This window comes from Nicotiana tabacum, chromosome 24 (genome assembly GCF_000715075.1).
Source record: "Nicotiana tabacum cultivar K326 chromosome 24, ASM71507v2, whole genome shotgun sequence".
Classification (NCBI taxonomy): Eukaryota; Viridiplantae; Streptophyta; class Magnoliopsida; order Solanales; family Solanaceae; genus Nicotiana; species Nicotiana tabacum.
In genome coordinates, this window is record NC_134103.1 from 74487133 (window position 1) to 74504933 (window position 17801).

Genomic DNA, 17801 nt, shown 5'->3' on the forward strand with positions numbered 1-17801 from the left:
CTAATATAGTATGCTTCAAAATAATTATATTATGTCAACCGAAAGAAGACAGGCCATTTGAAAACTCACACTGAGTTTTAGCCTTTCTTTGCAGCCTGGACTTCTATTCTCTCAAGATTCTTATGTGTGATAACCATTCTTTTAGTGATAAGAGAAAATTATGTCCCCGACTCGATTACCTCGTTGGCGTGAAAATAATAAACTTGTAGGAAGTGGTGGATACTGCTAATTTCCAAATAAATTACACATTTTCGAAGAGATCAAATTGGTACCCACAATTTGCATGGCTCACAAACCTAACATACAGTATATATACAATTAAAAAAAATGCATTTACTAAGTGTAATGTTTCAACGAATAGGTATCAATTGACTACCTTTATACAAGGATAGCTTCATCCTTGTGGCTAAGTAATTATAATCAGTCAACACCATATCATAAATCAAGTCCCTCGTAGTAGAGGCGGTTCCAACAACATCAACCCAGTAGTAATTCCACTAGTAGGGTCTGGGAAGGGTAGAGTGTACGTAGACCTTACCGCTACCCGGGGGTGTAACAACACAGAAACCAGACCAATAGAATCAGCACCGTAAGAGACAACAAATAAGTGGAAGGGCAATAAGTATGTCAATAATAAAATTGAAAAATAAATTATGAAAATAAAAATCGTGTGATGAACAACAACCGCTAGCAGACCTAGACCAAACTCTATTAGACTAGCTGGAAAAATGCTCAACTACCCCCTAACCTACAACCCTAATGCTCGACCTCCACACCTCCCTATCCAGGGCCATGTCCTCGGAAATCTGAAGTTGCGCCATGTCTTGCCTGATCACCTCACCACAATACTTTTTAGGTCGCCCTCTACCTGTTCCCGTACCTGTCAAAGTCAACCGTTCACACCTCCTAACGGGGGCCTCTAGACTCCTCCTCCGCACGTGCCCAGACCATCTAAGCCTCACTTCCCGCATCTTGACGTCCATGGGAACTACGCCCACCCTCTCCCGAATATCTTCATTCATAATCTTATCCAGCCTAGTGTGCCCACACATCCATCTCAACATCCTTATTTCGGCTATTTTCATCTTCTCGATAAGAGGCGGCTCCAAACTTTTAAATTATTTCTTCCTTTCTCTTCTTTTTTCACTTTTTTTTAGCCGATGGTCTATCAGATAGAGCCCCTCTATTTTCACCTGATAGAGGTAAGGACTGCGTATACACTATCCTCTTCATACCCGATTTGTGAGATTATACTGGGTTTGTTCTTGTTGTAGATACAACGTTCTATTGGATTTATTTTATTTAAAACATTTTTTTCTAGATAGTATGTTCTCACCTACTTGACGCAAGTGTACATCTGCTTCTGCTCGTATTTCTTTCTAACTAAAATCGTGAAGAGGACCGCTCAACTAAACTGCGTATTGCAATATGTATGAATAAAACGCCACATGTATTAACAACGTGTGAACAACAAAGTCCAAATATATGAACCCATTAGAAGAAAATATTTGAACTTCTCTTCGTATGAGAACCACCTTCTAAACTCCCCTTGCAATAACTTTCGAATCACTATTTCAACTTTGAAATATTTATTGGGATCTTTACGCAAGTAGCCAGTTATATTCATTGTCTACTTATTCTAGCAATATATAAAGATTATACATTTATTATATACAATTATATATATATTAAACATAAATTATAGATATATCATACCTCCATCAGCTATTTTTAGTTAAGCGATTGAATGAGCGGCTAGTCGGCTAATCGCTTGATGAACTATAGATTATACAACCAAAACTTTACAAACAAACTTCAACTTGAAAATAAAGTGGAGTAGACTAGCAAATATAATTATCTTTGGTAAAAGGGCCTGGTCAAGTATTTGGGCCAGAAATGATGTTTTGGAAATACAGTCCATTTGCTTGGGCTACCATTTGTGCACAATGATTTAGGGGAGTCGCCTTTTACTCTATACTTTCACGATCTTTGGCTCTTTGCCTCTTTTTGAAAATGAGAACTACTTTTAAAGTCAAATTTATTATAAGAAAAACCAAATTATGGTGGATGTCTACTCTTCCTCCATGATCTTCTCAAATGCTTAATGACATATTCAATGATATATTTCTATGCTTAATGATATATTCAATGATATATTTTTCTTCACTTTTCATGCCTATATAAAGGCCTTGTAATAGATAGGAAAATATACACAATTGAAGAAGAAAATCTCTTCTTTCTCTCTATCTCCATTTCTTGTTCATGTTTTACTAAATTGCTTTTATTTCATAACAACATGTCTTGTTCATGTTTTACTAAATTGCTTTTATTTTATAACACGTTATCAGCACGATGCCCTAATCAATTGAGTTACTTACATCTACAAAATTGTCCTACATCATAAAAGGCATGTTCCTGTCGTGCGTAATATTCATCTTGAAGATATTTCTCATTTAGCAATTTCAAAGAATGGTATCAAATATAACTGAAGTAACAATAAGGTTGAGGAGACCAGTACACTGTGATAAGGCATATAATGCTAATGCTAAGATACGTTTTCTAATCCTTTTTAATTAATTCATTTTTTTATTTGTTTTTCTCATAGGTTCTTTATTTGTTATGAAAGTTTCCAATGCTAAGTATTTTCTTCTTACAAATCCATTCATATTCTTAAGTGTTTTACTTTATAAAGGAAAATGCTTAAATGTAAACTAATTACTACTCCATGTTTTACTTATTTTATTTTGTTGCATTATCAATATCCATTTCAATGAACGAGTTTTTAATATTTGTTGTAAGTTTGGTCTGATCTTTTTCATCTCGTATCCTGGTTATATAGATCTTATTATAAGAATCAAAAGTATATAATGATGCAGCCAAGAGTTACGTACTAAACCAAAGACCAAAAAGAAGTACAAGAAATTGGGGAGCTACTATAGCTTTTGCAAAGTCATTTGAGGAACTTTGGTTCCTTAGTTAAAAAAAAAGAAGCAAGAACTTTATGTAAAGTTTCCCTTAACTGAACGTTTTCCTATAAAATATATGCTTGACCATCATGCGTTATTCTGACTTTTGAAAAGGTAATGTGGGGTAAGTTTCTCTCGGGTAATCTTAATAGCATAACTAGCATACGTTATTGATAAATAAATATACGATCCAAATGGAAAAATATTTTGAATTAGCATTGGCCGATCAAAACTTTTAATTCTCGTATATTGAAAAATTGAGTGAGTTTGTATCTCTGCAACCCAATTTTTTATTATTTGTACACAATATTCTTAGTACACTCCATTAAATAAAAAAAAAGTGTTTAGTTTCTTGTGACTTAAAATACATAACTGCTCCTATTTTATAACTGATGTGGGAGGCAACAAGATGGTAGAATCATTCCAGTATTGACTTTTTCAATAATGTTAAAAATATTTTCAATAATTTTTTCAATTAAAGGTTCTGCTATATCTCTTTGTTTTTCTAGAGAGCATAATACTTAGTTTCCATAAAAGTGCATGGTAACTAGTAGTACTATATTATTCTATTTGATATATTATTTTTTTCTTTAATGTTCTAGTCATATCACTTTCATCTTGAAGTAAGCTTATTGCAGCAAAGACCACATGTGAATTTTCAATATTATTTTGTATTTTCATATATCTGTTTGACACTAATTACTTAGCTGATTTGAGTAAACAAAAGTATATTGTTGAGAATTATATCCAAATGACATTATGAATAGTTTAACTCAAGAGGTAAACATTGCCTTCACAATAATAATAATAATAATTCTTCAAAATGTGAAGGCAATATTTATCATCAAATTAGTATGTAAAATAATAAAGCACACCGCCAATTATGATACATTCATTAAAGAGAATATGACTTGTGATAAGCATTGAGAATGCAGACCCATTCCTAAAGGTGAATGTTGTAATATGTGATAAAAGTAATGAATAAAGACATGCAATGTATGATTGGATGAATACCACACAACTCACCTCTGAGGGAGGTTTGAGTGAAATAAAGAGAATAAATATTATTGTGTGGTTACATGAATATATCATTGGTCGCGTACATGTTATACGCCAAAAAATATTTTGTTGTGCCTTATAGAAGGTTATTAACGGCAAAATTAAAGCAAAAAAAAAAATAACTTTGCTTATGATAATTTTGACAATGACAATTTATTATGATATAATTTTCTCCATGAATGAGACATTTACTATATGAATGGTGTGACAAAAGATCTTGTAGTACTAGAGTTGTTAAGAGCTCCGAAAAAATTAATTTGTTACTACCCGGATGAATAAAAGTATTCACGACATTGATATTGTAAAGTCTCAAAAGAAACTTTTTGAGTTTCAAATGTATGAGTCAAAGTGGTTGGCATATTGAGACTATAAATGAAAGGAATATTGAATATTTTCATATTTCTATAATCATAACGGATAAATATGAAAGATTATCCGATTTTCTTTTTATTTGTACTACACAAATATAAGCATGATGATGGAATCATATGTCACAACTAGAGGTTTACTAAAATAAATATTAGTTGGCATGACTGGTTGACCATCTCGGTTCAATTATAATGCGAAAAATTAATTGAGAATTATATTGACATATATTGAAGAAATATAAGATTCTTCAAGAATTCTCTTGTGCTGCTTATTCTCATGATATATCAGTTAAAGTTGGGATTGAATCCTTTGGTTTTTGGAACTAATAAAAGGTGATAAATATATGGGTCTAGTCACCTGCCATGTCGACCGTTTACTATTATATGATTTTAATAGATGCATCTATTCTTTGGTCACATGTGCATTTGTTATCAACTTGCAGTTTGGCTTTTGCAAGATTGATTGCTCAAATTATTAGAGCACAGTTCCAAAATATAAATTATGATTATTTATCTTGATAATACTGGTTTAAATCCAAGTTAGTTTAGCAGAAATTGTATGCCTCCAATTATAGCTAAACCATTAGTTATGAGAACAAAATTGCCAAAATAAAATTTGGTATGTGATGTATTATTTAATATACAACAGCACTTGTACGTATCTAGCCAAATTAAGATAAGTTCTCCCTATCACAATCGGTTCAGGGTCAGGAACCAAATAATTTCCATCTAGAAATATGAATGTGCTATATGATTTAATTGTTCCAGCACAATATACAAAGATGGATTCCCAAATAAGGCTAGGGATATGTGTCGGTGATCCCAACAATAGGGGAAGAAAATGGACAGCTGAAAAAGTAATGCATATAATGAATTATTATGAGTACATCTAGATCCTCGTATGAGAAAATGTAAACTTGAAGTTCAAGGGATAATTCATTTGCAAAATATTGCCAGACGTATTTGCTGACCCAAAGTTAAATATCATATTCAGCTGCTAATGCTCCAAATAAAATAAAGTTCATAATGAATAGAGTTTATGGCATGCATGAAGCATAATAGACTAATCGGTTCCAAAGATAAAACTCCTTGAAAAAGGAGAGGAGCAAATGTTCAAGATGGTCATAATAAGGAGGCAAGTGCTCTAGAAGAGCACCACGGCATAACACTTCATAAGACCTCATGGGAAAGGCTCAGGTACCTGAAAATAATAAGATAAAGAGATCTTAATAAGTTATGTCTTTATTAGGTAATAGTAGAACCGATATAAAATGATCGTCGACGATATTGTTAATATAATGTAGCGCTCGATATTATTAATATTGACGAGGATCTTGAGCTCAAATCTGTCATGAAATTTGGACAGATAAATGATTGGCCAAATGAAAAATACGCAATGAAAATTGATTTCACCTGAAAAATATGAAGTTGGACGGGTAGTCCCAACACCTGAAAGTATAAAGCCAGTGGAGGTATAAATGTATTCTTGTGTGAAAAAAAAAGGTCAAGTCGATAGACATAAAGACGACTTGTGTCACAAGAAGATTTGTAAATATCCTGGCATTGATTATATAGAGACATGTTCTCTTGTGGTGGATGTCGCCATTTCAGGTTTTAATCTGGCAATACAAAAAAAATGTGATATGCGTATAATGAAAATCATTGAAGGATTTAAATTGTTCTGAAGCATATTAAGGTTTCCAAAAAATTTATTAAATAAAGCTTCAAAAATCCTTATATGGATTGAAACAATCAGGGCACATGTGGTATAATCGCCTGAGTGAGTACCTGTTGAAAGAAGGGTACAAGAATGATTCAATTTGTCCTTGTGTCTTTATAAAAAGATCTGGATCTAAATTTATTATAATCACCGTGTATGTTGATGATTTAAATATCATTGGAACTCCTAGGGAGCTTCCTAAAGCAGTAGAACTTCCTAAAATAGTAGACTATTTAAAGAAAGAATTTGAAATGAAAGATCTTGGAAAGACAAATTTTGTCTTGGTCTACAAATTGAGTATATGAAAGATGGAATTTTTGTCCATCAATCAACATACACTAAAATGATTTTAAAGCGATTTTATATGGATAAAGCATATCCATTCTGACCTCATGAAAATAATGAAGAGGTTCTTGGTCCCGATGTACCATATCTTAGTACAATTGGTGCACTAATGTATCTTTCTAACATTACAAGGTCTGACATAACTTTTTCAGTTAATGTCTTAACAAGATATAGCTCTGCTCCTACAAGAAGACATTGGAATGGAATCAAACACATATTGCTGTATCTAAAAGGGACTACCGATATGGGATTATTTTATGGCAATGATTGCAGTCCTGATCTTGTTGGTTATGCCGATGCTGGGTATTTATATGACCCACAAAAGGTTTTATCTCAAACAGGATATGTGTTTACATATGGAGGCACTGCCATATCTTGGCGGTCGACTAAGCAATCAATTGTGGCTTCTTCATCTAATCATGCTGAGATAATTGCTATTCATGAAGCAAGTCGAGAATGTATATGGTTGAGGTCTATAATACACCTTATTCGAGACAAATGTGATTTGAAGTGTGACAAATTACCCACAATTTTGTATGAAGACAATGCAGCATGCATAGCCCAGTTGAAGGGAGGATTCATAAAAGGGGATATGACAAAGCACATTTCACCAAAGTTATTTTTCACACATGATCTTCAAAAGAATGGTGATATTAACGTGCAACATATCCGTTCAAGTGATAATATGGCTGATTTATTCACCAAATCTCTACCGACATCAACCTTCAAGAAACTAGTGTACAAGATTGGGATACGAAGGTTCAAGGATGTGAATTGATACTCTCATCAGGGGGAGTTAATACGCGTTGTACTCTTTTTTCGTACAAGATTTTGTCCCACTGGGTTTTCCTTGCAAGGTTTTTAACGAGGCAACCAAAAGGCGTATTTCTAAACATGTGTACTCTTTTTCCTTCACTGGGATTTTTTTGCCATAGGGTTTTTTCCTAATAAGGTTTTAACGAGGCACATTATCTATGGACATCCAAGGGGGAGTATATAAGAAAAATCAAATTATGGTGGATGTCTACTCTTCCTCCATGATCTTCTCAAATGCTTAATGATATATTCAATGACATATTTTTATGCTTAATGATATATTCAATGACATATTTTTCTTCACTTTTCATGCCTATAAAAAGGCCTTGTAATAGATAGGAAAATATACACAATTGAAGAAGAAAATCTCTTCTTTCTCTCTATCTCCATTTCTTGTTCATGTTTTACTAAATTGCTTTTATTTCATAACAACATGTCTTGTTCATGTTTTACTAAGTTGCTTTTATTTTATAACAAAATTATATATTTGTTCTTTGTCTCAAGTCACTTCTGATTTATCATTGCTCCACTGATAGTTCTGCTATTGTTATTTTTTCGAAGTCTTTAGTCAACTTCAACACATCCCCAAGTCAGGTTCGAAATTAAAAATTAAAAGAACACCAAGATATAAATGCTCCAAAAATAGAGCGCTCAGGGCATTGGGGCATTTGCATCTATACCCAGTTTTTGAGTCAACTTTTAACTTATACCTGATTTGTAAAAAAAATTGCAAGCTTACCCACTTTTCGGGTAATTTCAGACCTACGGGCCTGAAGTAGCAAAAAATTATGTCTGAAGTTTGAACTTCAGAATATTTTGCCTGAAGTATAGCAAAACTTCAGATATTTTTGCCTGAAGTTTGGCCTGACTTGCAAAGGCAATCACGCAAATTTCAGTTCATAGTGCAATGAAAAACTTCAGCTCAATAAAACTACAACATGTTTTGGCTGAAGTTTTTATTTTGTAATTGCTGAACTTCAGCATTCTAGGAGTTGAAGTTTATTTTGTAATTGCTGAACTTCTGCATTCTAGGAGTTGAAGTTTGTTTTGTAATTTCTGAACTTCAGCATTCTAGGGCTGAAATTTGTTTTGTATTTGCTGAACTTCAGCATTCTAGGAGCTGAAATTTTTGTTTATATTTGCTGAATTTCAGCATTCTTAGAGCTGAAGTACTAAGTATGCACACGGAAATGAGGAAGATAATCTTTCAAAAAAAGAATTCAACAAAAGAACATATTGTACATATACGGAATAGTACTAAACAACAATGAATTTAATAGATCATGATTAGCAGCGATTGATGCTGTTCATTTCAAAGATTAAAGAATGAAAAATATTTTCAACATAAAAATAAGTTACTACAGATAAATTAGAACCAAAAATCAATGTGCCTGTAAAGCTAAAATATCTAAGAGGTTAAATTATTGTGAATAAGACCAAACTAAATATAATGGGATAAGCAGATATATATGAATCATCAGGCTAGAACACATAACAATATCTCAAGTTTCAGCGTTCAGAAAACGAAGGAGGAGGAGAAAGAGGCCTGAAGTTATTTAAAAAGTGGGTACAAGTTAAAAAAAAATTAAAAAGTGGATATAGGTTAAACGGGAGCGACCAAGTAGGGCGCCCCGTGCAATTTTTTCCAGGGCATTATACAAAATAGAAGAAAAATTGACAAACTCTAAAAGAGCTTAGACCCAAAAGAAAATTACTCAAATGCACTAAACCCTCCCACCAGTCGTATTTTTTTAATCGATATACATAAATTGTACACTAATTATGCACGGTTATACATATATTATACGTGAATTACATGTTAAGTATTAGTCGGCTATTTTTAATTTAAACAGCTTGGTGAATGACTATTTAGGTTAATTTGTCAAACTTTAATTCCTATGTGATAGTTTTAGCCAAAAAAAAAGAAAAAGAAAATATGTAAGAGATATATTGACCGTGGCAAGATGACTATTGACATATGCCCAACTTTTCCAAATGTAGCATGTGGCATTGCTTTGACCAGCACTTTTCTTCCCATTTCGTTTCTCTTTTTCTTCACTTTGATTTTGTGTGCGATATGTTCCCATTTGAGCCTTCATCGAATGTCTGTTCCACTTGACTAAAACAGCCCTAGTGGTCCATAACTATATAAAGAAATAAAAATTTAAAATTCTTTTAAGTTACATATAAAAATAGTTTTTCCAATAGTTTAATATCTCACTGTGTACAACTTCAACCCCACTAATCCAGGACTTACTTCCTGCAAATTGCTCTATCAGTTTCGTAGTTTGACTTTAGAAATTTATAATTTTAAATAATATGTTATAATATTTTTATAACTATAAAGCTTTTGAAATATATAATATTAAATTATATTATAATATTTGTATGACGATAAAATGAGGGTAAAGGGCCAAAAATGTCCTTGAACTATTTGAAATAGCTCAAAAATATCCTCCGTTTATTTTTGGTACCAAAAATATCTCTGTCGTCTATATTTTGGACAACAAATGCCCTTAAACCGTTAGTCTTGCCATTGAAGGTGACATGACAGTCCAACTGGGTTAGATTTCCTTGCATGGCCATCCATCTAAGCAATCCAGCATGGCAAAAATTATTTTTCCGGAATTTTTTTACGTTTTTCGGAATAAGTGTTATTTTTTCGAAATTTTTTTACTTTTTTCGGAATAAGTGTTGATTTTGTATATTAATAAAAAAATTTAAAATAAATAATTTTTTTGGAATTTTTTTTCCTTTTTCGGAAAAAGTATTGATTTTGTATTTTAATAAAAAAATTCGAAATAAATAATTTTTCCGAATTTTTTTTACTTTTTTCGGAATAAGTGTTGATTTTGTATTTTAATAAAAATTTCCGAAATAAATAATTTTTTCCAATTTTTTTTTACTTTTTTCGGAATAAGTGTTGATTTTGTATTTTAATAAAAATTCCGAAATAAATATTTTTTTCAGGAATTTTTTACTTTTTTAGGAATAAATGTTGATTTTGTATTTTAATAAAATTTCCGAAATAAATATTTTTTTCGGAAATTTTTTACTTTTTTCGGAATAAGTGTTGATTTTGTATTTTAATAAAAATTTCCGAAATAAATAATTTTTCCGAAATTTTTTTACTTTTTTCGGAATAAGTGTTGATTTTGTATTTTAATAAAAAATTTCGAAATAAAAATATTTTCCGGAAATATTTTACTTTTTTCGGAATAAGTATTGATTTTGTATTTTTTAAAAAATTCCGGAAAAATAATGTTTTCGAAAAAATAATTTTGCCATATTGGATTTCTTAAATGGATAACCATGTAAGTAAATCTAATTTGGTTGGACTGCCATCTCACCTTTAATGACAAGATTAACGGTTTAAGAGCATTTGTGGTCCAAAATATAGACGACAGGGATATTTTTGGTACCAAAAACAAACAGATGACATTTTTGAGCTATTTCAAATAGTCAAGGGCATTTTTGGCACTTTTTCATAAAATTTATCATTAACAGTCATCCAAACAAGCTGTCAGGGTAAATGATTAAATGATAAAGTTTAATTTAAATTATTTATAAATATAAAAATATTACTTTTTTGGACGAATTAACTTGAAAAATCGTGTGACATTCTTTTTTTAATCGAGAAATTATTTAAATATATCGATAATTTAATCACAACATAAAGGAAAAGAAAGTCCTTTTTCTTTCCATCTGGTTTGGCAAATGCATTGATGAAAAGGAGGTAATTTTAACCAACATAACAAACAAAGCAATCCCGCGACACGTCTAACTTAACGCCGTTAAAAACAAACGATTCTTCGTCGTAGAATTTCTAACCCCAACAGTGGAACGGATCTGCAAATCGCCGTCTAAAACGACCTTAACCCCCCTCCCCACTCTCTCTCTCTCTCTCTCTCTCTCTCTCTCTCTTCCCGCAACTCAGAAGAGGAAGAATCACGACCTTTACCTTCTCTCTCTATATATATACCCACCCCTCCCACCCTCTTCACTACTCCCTCACTTGCTGTGCTTGACGGTCGCCGGACGGCGAATTTCACGGTAGGAGACTTGGTAACTATGAATATTATATTGTAATATATTCTATTATGGGGATATAATTGGTGGCCTTTTTTGATTATATTTATATATAAATTTTTGCAGTAAATTAATGCTTTTTTTGTTATACTTTCGGATCTCTATGACCTCCGTGATGTTAGATGAAATTGAATTAGCTAGTTAAAAGGTATTATTTCATTTTATAATTTTTTTTTCCCTTGGGATAATGAATCTTAGGCTTAGTTCGGGGATTTGATTTATTAGATGTTGTGCGTTGGGTTTATTGCACGCGGTGCTTTAATGTGTAATTATTAGCACGAATGCTATCATGTTTATCAGCTTTGCTGATTTATTGAGCAGAAATGTTTGTGTTGACTATACTGTAATTCTTCAACATGAAGCTTCTTTCAATGTATGCGCTTTTGTGTAATTATTAACAGGAAGAATAATTGTTTTGTTTGGTATAATGATGACATGAGTTGAGCTTAAATGGAGAAATATGGTGAGATAGGATTCATATAGTCGACCGCAACTTGTGTGGGACTGAGGCGTAGTTGTTGTAGTAGTAGTAATGTTTGCGTTGACTGTACTGTAATTCTTCACTAGAACTTTGTTTCGGTATGATTGGATTATTCTCTTTAAATGCTTGGTCGTTGAAGTATTTTAGACCTATAGAATTTTATGAAATTGGAAATCGCAGTTTGATTTTGAGCTGAAATTGAGCTTTCAAAAATGGAAATTTATTTTCTAGTGGAATGTTATGTAGGTGTATGAATGAATCTTTTTTTCCCCTCTTCTAAGAGAACTCTTCCCGGATTTCCGGCATTAGCATCTTTCTGCAGAAATCTTATACTATTGGGCGGGGGAGTTTTGTGTGGATGATTTGGTGGCGGCTAGATTGCTGTCTTACATTCTGGGTGCAAAACCTGAATGGGTTATAAAGTGCGAGCAACCTGGTCATGTATATAAAGCATTACGTCTCAAACCATTTGCATGCTTTATGCGTTCAATATCCTACTATGTGAAGGATAACTTTTGCTTGGATTCTTGTGTACGAAAAAGATTTTGCTGTGGTAGTCAAAATGCACATCTGCTTTGATTTTGATTGTTTTGACCTCATTCCCTTTTTTGTTTCAGAAAATTGAACTTTCAAATTTGGATCATGGAGTGAACATGTTGGCATTGTCATTGGTCTGACTAATAGCTGCCTATCTGTGCTGTGTGTAAGCAAGCATGGGTTCCGCTTGTTGTGTTGCTTCCAGAGATAGAGCTGTTATAAATGGATCATGCAGTGAAAATTTGCAGAGGAATGTCCGCCACTCGCCTACATGGAGCTTTCGGCGGGATAATCGGGGACGAGTGGCTGGGGAGGAGACATCAGTGAATTGGTCTTCTGATGGAATTGGTGGCAATGACAGATTAGAATTTAAATCTGGGACAACTGTAGGAACAGTACCTGCATCTGAAGAGGGTAGTCCATTGGATAGTTTCAGATCACTTGCATGGCAAAAGTCACCAGTTTCTGATGGAACTAATCGAAACTTGTCACTTCCTTTATTGGGTAAATACTTGCACTGCTCTCGCTTTTGCTTTTGTATGAAGGGAAACGATAATACCTGATAACTAGGTGATTATGCAAATTGAAGAGAAAAAGGATGTGAAGTTCTGATAGCAAATGAAGAGCCTGAATTGCTTTTTTTTTTCCTTCCCTTTTTTTTTTTTAACTTTGTGAATTACATGTTTTTCTTTCTCCTGAGTGTGAGATATGGATCTACCACTTTGTATTATGAGATTCCTAATTGGATGACATAATAGTGGACGCTTCGTGATTTTGTGCGGGGATTGTGGAGTCAAAAGTTTATGGAACGTGTCATGAGTCATTTTCTCACGTGATAAATGTTCATTTACGTTGAAATGTAGAGAAAGGTTGGATGAAGAGGAAGTCTAGGTTTAGAGTTGATTTTAAGGTAAAAATAGGAGGTATAGATAACTGAAATAAAAGATGATGCATGTGTGCGCTTCTCGGATGTGAATTATTGAGATTGTACAATGAGTTTCTTGTTTATCATGAGCTTTTGGTTGGGTGTCAGATGCTATACAAGTGGCTTATTAGCATCTGAGATGTTTAAACTGTAGCATTTTTGTCATAGAGAAGATTGAGCTGCTGTCAATGGTGATTAATCGCTACTGTCTTGATAAGAGGATATTATCCCTTGATGATGATATAAAGAGGAGAGGGTAGACTCAATTATTTGCATATAGTCCAACTGGGGAGGTGCAAGATGTTTAAGCTGAAAAATTAGTTTCTTATGCTTCTTGTGTTGCTATAACCAATTTTTTATATCATGGGAGCATATGAAAGATTTGGTTGCGCATTTGTCATTAAAATGAAGTGTTGCTTGTCACTTGCTTAATCAAAGGATAAAGAAAAAATAAGTTTTCACTTGCTTAAATAGAGGGTAATGGCTGTTGGTCCATACTTTGTGTTATAGGAAACAGAAATAATAGGTTTTCTAGGGACGTCTTCTACTACTCCTAAAAGTTGTTTTTCAAATATTTGTTTCTCAAAAGAATTCTCAATCTCCAAGTTTTCTCGTATTCTTCATATATATGACTTGCACCTGTATTTGTGTCAGAACTGAAGTAAAACATTGTGAGTTTTTTTTTTCGTTTTCTTGCTAAGTAGAGGTATTTTCCTGTTCAAAATAAAGTAGAGTTACTTTCCTTAACCTTCAGGAAATGCCAACCTTTCCTCTTTACATCAAGAAGCGAGATCAGTAAAGTTTTGCTGCATACCTCGAAGCTGATTTGGACTATGTTTCTTTGATTAGAAACTTTTTTTTATGTATAGGGGTCAATGTTGAGACCTTTTTTTCTCCAACATTTTAGAAACTGTACTGTTGAGTTACATATTGACCAACTAATTCCCAGGATGTTTACTAAAAAACTCATGATTTGAGAGGTAACTTTACAGTGTGAAAATAGAAGATTGGAAGCCTCCGATTATTCCTCACATAGTGGAAACCTCCTCTTTGGTGTTCCGTTGTGTGAGGCGAGCATCATTGGCTACAAGCCAAGTAAAACAATTCACCTTGGATGGAGCCCTGTTCCTCTAAAACTTGTGTTAGGAGTTGTTAGCCACTTATAGCAAGATTTGACTGAAAACAAGCCTTTGGAATGTCTTAACCAATCCACGGAGTCAGACTTGTTCACAGCTGTAGACGTGTTGTTCAAAAGTCACAACAAAAGACATGTATTCTCTATCTCTCAATCATAACAATGTCTTCTAAAATGGGTTCCAGCTTAGATCATGTTTAACATCATCAACAGTAGCATATTACTGAGAGGAAATAGTGTACAGATCTGGAAATTAATCTTGAGAGGGGAAATTCCCAGCCAGTTGCCTTCGCAAAGTCTAATCTTTTTGTCATCCCAAAAGTGATCTTGTTATAGAAGAATGTTCCCCAGAAGGATCTAATAAATTTCCAGTAACTTGTGCTATGCGGAGAGTTTTGAAGTTTTGTGATCCAGGGATCTAGTAAAGAATATTTCTGTCACAACTTTCCTCCATAGAGCACTGTCATCTTTGCTAACACAGCCATTTCATACGAAGACTTTCTTTGTGTTTTTTCAATCGATTACTCCCGGACCACCCCATCTCTTATCTGTGATGACTTTGCTCCATTTTACCAGACTAGCCTTCTCTTGTTTGTTCCCTTGCCAAAGACAATTTGTCTTCTCAGCTTGTTCAATTTGTCAGTGACCAAAGTGGGGGCAGGAAACAGGACATACTGTACGTAGATAGGGCATCAAGTACACTATTGATACAATTAAGTCTGCTGGCCAAGGAAAAATATTGATGTTTCCAATTTGGAAGTCCTTTTTCTGGCTTCTTGAATGCCGTCCCAAATAGAAATTGACCTGAATTTTTCTCCCAAGGGTAGTCCCAGATACTTAGTGGGAAGGCTGGCAATGTTGCAATAAGTTATCGAATGTTGTGAACAATGTCTTGAGAGAACAAGAAGCTCTTTGAGAAATTAATTATGAAGTCCAGAAACCGCCTCAAAGATGCTAAGAATCATACTGAGAAAAAGAACTTGCTGCCCTTCAGCTTTAATGTTGTAGGAAAGTATTCTCTAGTGTTTTTGTTTTTATAGATGGCAGCAGTCGGGATGGACATGATAACTTGGTTTTTAATGCTTTTTCTTGAAGTGGTTTCATTCTTCCCAAGGCATTGTTCTATTATTTTTGTGATTGACACTCTTATTTTTTTAATTCTCCCGACCCCCTTGATGCGATGATATTTTGGTGGCAAGATCATGTTGTAGAATCTTTAAGTGACTCATTATATAAGTATTAATTTAGAGGCCTATTGCACATTTACCAAAGATTGTGATTCTTTTATATACTCTATTTTCTGTTTCTGTTTTACGCCTTGATGATACCATTGTTATGAGGAAAAATATTTTTGTATGATTTGGATGTGTAAGTTGCTTTGGCAACCATCACCATTATTCTTCGTGTGACTATCTTTTAGATGCAAGAGCAACAAAAGATGAGCTTTTTCATTTTCTTGCCCTTAGGTTCTATATGATATGAAAATATAACTAGAGCTTTGTGGGTGGAAATCATATGTTTGATCGTAAGATGACAGTATTATTCTTGCCTTTGCAGATTCCTTGGCTGAGAGGACTTCCACTCAGGTAACAACAGAGCGGTTTAACTTCTTTCTGAAGACAATTTCATGACATGTTTATAAGTTCTTGACATGCTTGCTTTCTTTTATTTTTGATAATTAGGTTAAAGAATCAGACGGTTCATCAGCACTTTCATTCCCCTCTCCTGGAAAGCTATCTCCATCTGCTCCCTCTGTTTCATCTTTATCCGCATCTCCTTTATCACCACGTAGTCAGCTGCTTCCTGCTAGCTTTACTCCTAGTTTGCCTCACCATTCTTCAGCAAACCTTCTGGGACGACAAGTTCCTGATAGCCGTGTACCAGGGATGAAGTCACCTACATTTTCAATTTCTGAAGAATCATCTTCCTTTGTGCTCCCTGGTTGGGGTAATGACTCAACTAGGGGCTCTCATGGTGGGTCATCAGATGGTTGGTCAGTTCCTGCCTTTGCTGACCTGTCAAATCCTCGTAGAGACAGATGGTCATTTGACAGCGAATCCTTTGGTTTCCATCGTGAAAGGGTTACTAGTCGAAGTTTTGGTTCACCTTCTTTCAATCTCCAGACATGTGCCGTATGTGCGAAGCTGTTGAATGAACTTGTTGTTGCTGTTCTAGTTTGCGGCCATGTTTTCCATGCTGAGTGCTTGGAGAATGTGACGTCTGAAATCAACAGGTATGACCCAGCTTGCCCCGTCTGTACTTTTGGGGAGAAGCAGACCTTGAAGATGTATGAAAAGGCAAAAGCTAAGATGGATTTGAAAGCTAGAAAGAGATTCCGGAATCGGATTGTCGACAGTGATATTAGTGGCAATCTTGCTCGTTTTGAGCATCAGAAAAGTAGTCCACATGAAGGAAGGTGTCCCAGGATGAGCTCCAGTTCCAGTATGAAAAGCTCTTCAAGGAAGCCTTTCCTACGACGTTATTTCTCCTTTGGTTCAAAGGGATCAAGATCCTACTCTGAGAGTCTTTCAACTCGGAAAAGGGGGTTTCTCTGGACAAGATCTAACAAGGGGTAGGCTTCTTTGTGGACATAAAAGGTAAGGAACTTCGTTTCGAAATTTTACCCAGTAATATTGTGAAGTTCCCATCACGTTTACATCCTCGTTTGTGCACTGGATTCCTGATAGATTTTAGTCCAAATCCCGTGCTCAGTCTTGTGATAAATGTTTTACATTGCTTTCGTATTTGCAGATGCCATGGGTAAGCACTCTCAGCTACCTTTTTGGATAGTAGAGAGTCGTAACAGCAGCCATGATCTTGATGGTGGAACTGCATTCACAGGCAGGTTTAAGTACCTTCTGAAGTATACACTGTAAAAAATGGGAACAATACAGGCTGGATGATTAATTTGTTATATAGCAAAGGAGAAAATGCAAAATTCAAAATAGTTCTTTCAATGTACGTTCCTTTGGATTTTTTTTATGTCGTGAATATCTGTATCTGCTTTAAAGTGCCCATCTCTATTCCCTGTACCGCAAGTGCAGGAATGAGTTATCCGCCCTTACAGTTATAGACCTTTTTTGTATTTATCAGTCGGTCAGAGCGCTTAATACTTAATCTACAACCTTAAAAGCATTGGTATTGCTCCCTCTTGACAAAACAGGTCAAACTGTGTAATTAATCTAGTTACATCCAAATCCAATTACAAAATAGCGCTCTTAAAGGGGAAAAAACTTGGATGGAGAAAATGTATTTGGGAAATTGTGAAAAACACAGAGAGAGAGACGGCTTTCTTCTATCCTCTTTACCAAATAACTGTCTTTTTGCTTCTTTCGTTCACATCAACTTAAAACAAATGAC

General features: G+C 34.1%; 1 protein-coding gene across 1 annotated transcript; it reads left to right on the forward strand.

The window, feature by feature from the left end:
• The first annotated feature begins 11164 nt into the window (after positions 1–11164).
• LOC107785092 (uncharacterized) lies at positions 11165–17398 on the forward strand. Its single transcript, XM_075248058.1, has 5 exons — positions 11165–11327; positions 12462–12885; positions 15999–16027; positions 16124–17038; positions 17193–17398. Exons 2-4 carry the CDS (start codon positions 12558–12560, stop codon positions 17015–17017), a joined length of 1251 nt encoding a protein of 416 aa, XP_075104159.1. The 5' UTR covers positions 11165–11327; positions 12462–12557; the 3' UTR covers positions 17018–17038; positions 17193–17398.
• The last annotated feature ends 403 nt before the right edge of the window (positions 17399–17801 follow it).

Coding starts and splice junctions, on each gene's coding strand:
- LOC107785092 (XM_075248058.1), top strand. CDS start 12,558: ATGGGTTCCGCTTGTTGTGTTGCTTCCAGAGATAGAGCTGTTATAAAT. Junction 12,886..15,998: donor CTTGTCACTTCCTTTATTGG/GTAAATACTTGC, acceptor TTGCCTTTGCAG/ATTCCTTGGCTGAGAGGACT. Junction 16,028..16,123: donor CTGAGAGGACTTCCACTCAG/GTAACAACAGAG, acceptor TTTGATAATTAG/GTTAAAGAATCAGACGGTTC.